At 37.0% G+C, this 3,420-nt stretch overlaps 1 protein-coding gene across 4 annotated transcripts in view; it reads left to right on the forward strand.

Moving 5' to 3' along the window:
* LOC106867904 (calcium uniporter protein, mitochondrial) overlaps positions 1-3,420 on the forward strand; it is a 168,744-nt gene that overhangs the window by 161,362 nt on the left and 3,962 nt on the right. For all 4 annotated transcript variants that reach the window (XM_052973982.1, XM_052973977.1, XM_052973989.1 and 1 more), the window contains one exon: positions 2,535-2,738. In XM_052973982.1, coding sequence (XP_052829942.1) covers positions 2,535-2,738 — 204 coding nt within the window. The remainder of the gene's footprint in view (positions 1-2,534; positions 2,739-3,420) is intronic.

Here is a 3,420-nt window from a genome sequence, read left to right on the forward strand (position 1 = left end):
TGTGTAATGTCAGTGTGCATGTACGAAAGAGTGTAAGCACCCTGAGAGAAAAGTTGGACTTAAGAAGCATCAAATGTGGTGTGCAAGAGAGACGACTGCGCTGGTAAGGGCATGTGTTGCATATGGATGAGGACAGCTGTGTGAAGAAGTGTCACATCCTAGCAGTAGAGGGAAGCTGTGGAACAGGTAGACCCAGGATGGGCTGGTGAAGCACAACCTTCGAACTTTGGACCTCACAGAGGCAATGACAAGTGACCGAGACCTTTGGAGATATGCCATGCTTGAGAAGACGTGGCAAGCCAAGTGAGACCATAACCGTGGCCTATGCCAGTGTAGCATAACTGGCCCATTTAGTGATTGGCAATATACTATGCTTGAGAATACCTGGTGAGTCAAGTAAAATCATTGTTGTGGCCGATGCCAGTGCCAACTAACTGATCCCGTGCTGGTGGCACGTAAAAAGTACCATTTGAGCATTGTTGTTGCCAGAACCGCCTGACTGGCGCTCATGCTGATGACACATAAAAGTACCCACTACACTCTCAGAGTGGTTGGCATTAGTAAGGGCATCCAGCTGTAGAAACATTGCCAGATCAGATTGGAGTCTGGTGCAGCCTCCTGGCTTCTTAAACCCCAGTCAAACCGTCCAACCCATGCCAGCATGGAAAGTGGACGTTAAACGACGATGATGATGACGGTACATTTGTATGCACTTATGTATACATTTATATACATATATATACATACATATATACATACGTATGTTAAATTCAAATTACGACAAATGTAAACAAACAAACGAAGTTTGCTTTTAGAAGCGTTGAGATGTCTTAGAAAGTTAAAGAAGTGATTTTAAATTCTCAATCGCAGAAGTCCACAGCTAGCCACCTACACTTTTCTCTGAAAAATAGGGGTAGTTTATCCTGTTCAGGCTATATTATATATATATATATATATATATATATATACACATACTCACACACACACACACATATACATGCACACACGCATGTGTACATATGTGTTTGTGTTTGTTTTCCTTGAGTTTACTGGTTTGTAAGCCAATGACATTCCTTTGCAGTCCTCCATTAAAGGATATCCAAGCTTTCTGACATGTTGTAACATGTTGCACAATCTGTTAACAAAAGGCTGCTTAAACAGTGCTTTTCGTACCCAATTCACACCTAAAGCATGTCTGCGCTGTTCAGAAGAATTGGAGCTTATTATGTTTGTTGGTTCACTACCATTCCCTCTGTTGTTCAAACTCATTCTGTTAGTATTGTCTCACTCTGATTGTTTTTAGTTTTTAAACATCTCTAGACGTAGTTTTCACTACTAAATGGTTAGATAATGTCAATTCATTGGAGATTTTTCAGTTTACTCCACATGCGAGAGCCTACAATATTTCAAAGAACTTGTGCTTTGGTGTACTTTTTTTTTCACTTGAGGTGGATTCCATCTCAAAACCATTCTGTAGAACTTAAAAGAAATGTCTTTAAAATTGTCATAGTACAATGTCTTTAAATAATCTCATTGCCAACTGTGAAAGAGCAAATAATGTGATACCATTTGGAATCTGTTTTCAGTTTGGCAATCAAATTATCAAAATTCTGTAGAATAACTGAAAGAGAAGCGAAGACATATTAGCTTACCATTTTAGCCAATTGTTTTTGTTTTTTTTTTTTGCTTCTTTCTGTTTTGCTCATAAATGTCATCATACTAAACTGATCTTTTGTGTTTTTATTTCTGATATGTTTAACACACAAAGTAGTTGTTGCATATTTTATGTTTTGTACTTTATCATTTGTAAATACAGATTTCTTGCTGACACAGAATAATCATATTTGATCATCAACAAAGTGATTAACGTGCACCAGCTGTAGCTGCTTTTAATTAGATTATCAGACAACCTCTAACTTAGATTTCACTCACACAACTCGCAGTTAGATTCACATCAGTAAGATAATATGGAAGCTTCAACCGTTGGACTGTGGCAACACTGGGGCATCAACATGAATTATTATTATTATAACTTTGGCAGTGAGCTGACAGAACCATCTGCATGCTTGACAAAATGCTTAGCAGTATTTCGTCTATTTCTACATTCTGAGTTCAAATTCTGCCAAGGTCGACTTTGCCTTTCATCCTTTTGGGGTCGATAAATTAAGTACCAGTTGAATGCTGGGGTCAATGTAATCGACCCAGCCCCTCCCCCAAAATAGCTGCCCTTGTTGCAAAATTTGAAACCATTATTATTATAATAACAAAGGTAATAAACCACTGAGGAGAGATCTCACAGAACCAACAATTGAATTTATCTCCAATTACAAGCTTCCATCTTGAAACAAAATGCAACGTTTTGAATAATACATTGTCCGAAAAACATTAGGGGAGGTTATGGTTGAAATGCCTTTGATCATGTGTTCAGTCAGGCTTGACCTGGGCCAAAACTATGATATAGCATCTGAATCCATTGCAAATAATGATTTCTGTTGTATATTTATCCCCTTTTCTAAAATTTTATTTCTGCGCAGGTAAAGAAAGATCTTGAAGTTCGTGCCCAAAGAAGAACAAACATGCTCTCGTGGCTCGGACTAGGCATGATGGGATTGCAATTTGGAATTCTTGCTCGGCTCACTTGGTGGGAATATTCTTGGGATATCATGGAACCTGTAACTTATTTTGTTACCTATGGAACCACAATGGCCATGTATGCTTATTTTGTTGTTACTAAACAGGTAAAAATTATTCATACATTTTAAACAAGAGCTATTTTCTGAGAATATTCACCCCCATCCCCCAAAACATCCTGTACTATTTATATCTATGTCTATTTTGTGGACCAATGAGAAGATCATTAATAGAATTTCTGAAGCTCTCTCTAGATGCTTACATGCTTATAAATAGACTTTGCACAATGCAGTAGGAATGAATTTGAGTAACTGTTAACCAAATTAATAATTATAATTTACCTTAAGGTATGGATGAATGAAATTTAACTCTAGCCTCCCCATTCTTATAAACACTAAGTAGCTATTTAATTCACTTTGTGGATGTTTTTACGAGTGAATGTACATGCACCATACAACCTAAGCGAGGGCATCCATATCTGTTAAGTTATATTTAATACTTTTTTTGCTGTATTGTATATTCGTCACTTCTTGCATCTGTTATTTATTATTGATCTTCTATAAAAATGAAGCTGCATCCATTAATTTGCTGCTTTTCTATACACAAATCGCGAAGGTATCTTGTAGAACAGTCATTATTTTAATGAGATACATCTTATTATCACCTGAAGAGACACATCTATGTTGATGGATACCCCTAAAACAGTTGTTAAATATCCCATCCGTGCGGGATTGATGCTAGATGGGTTGAAACAATTGTAGTGATTAATAAACATTTTCATATCTTCCA

The sequence above is a fragment of the Octopus bimaculoides genome, chromosome 1 (genome assembly GCF_001194135.2).
Source record: "Octopus bimaculoides isolate UCB-OBI-ISO-001 chromosome 1, ASM119413v2, whole genome shotgun sequence".
Lineage (NCBI taxonomy): Eukaryota > Metazoa > Mollusca > Cephalopoda > Octopoda > Octopodidae > Octopus > Octopus bimaculoides.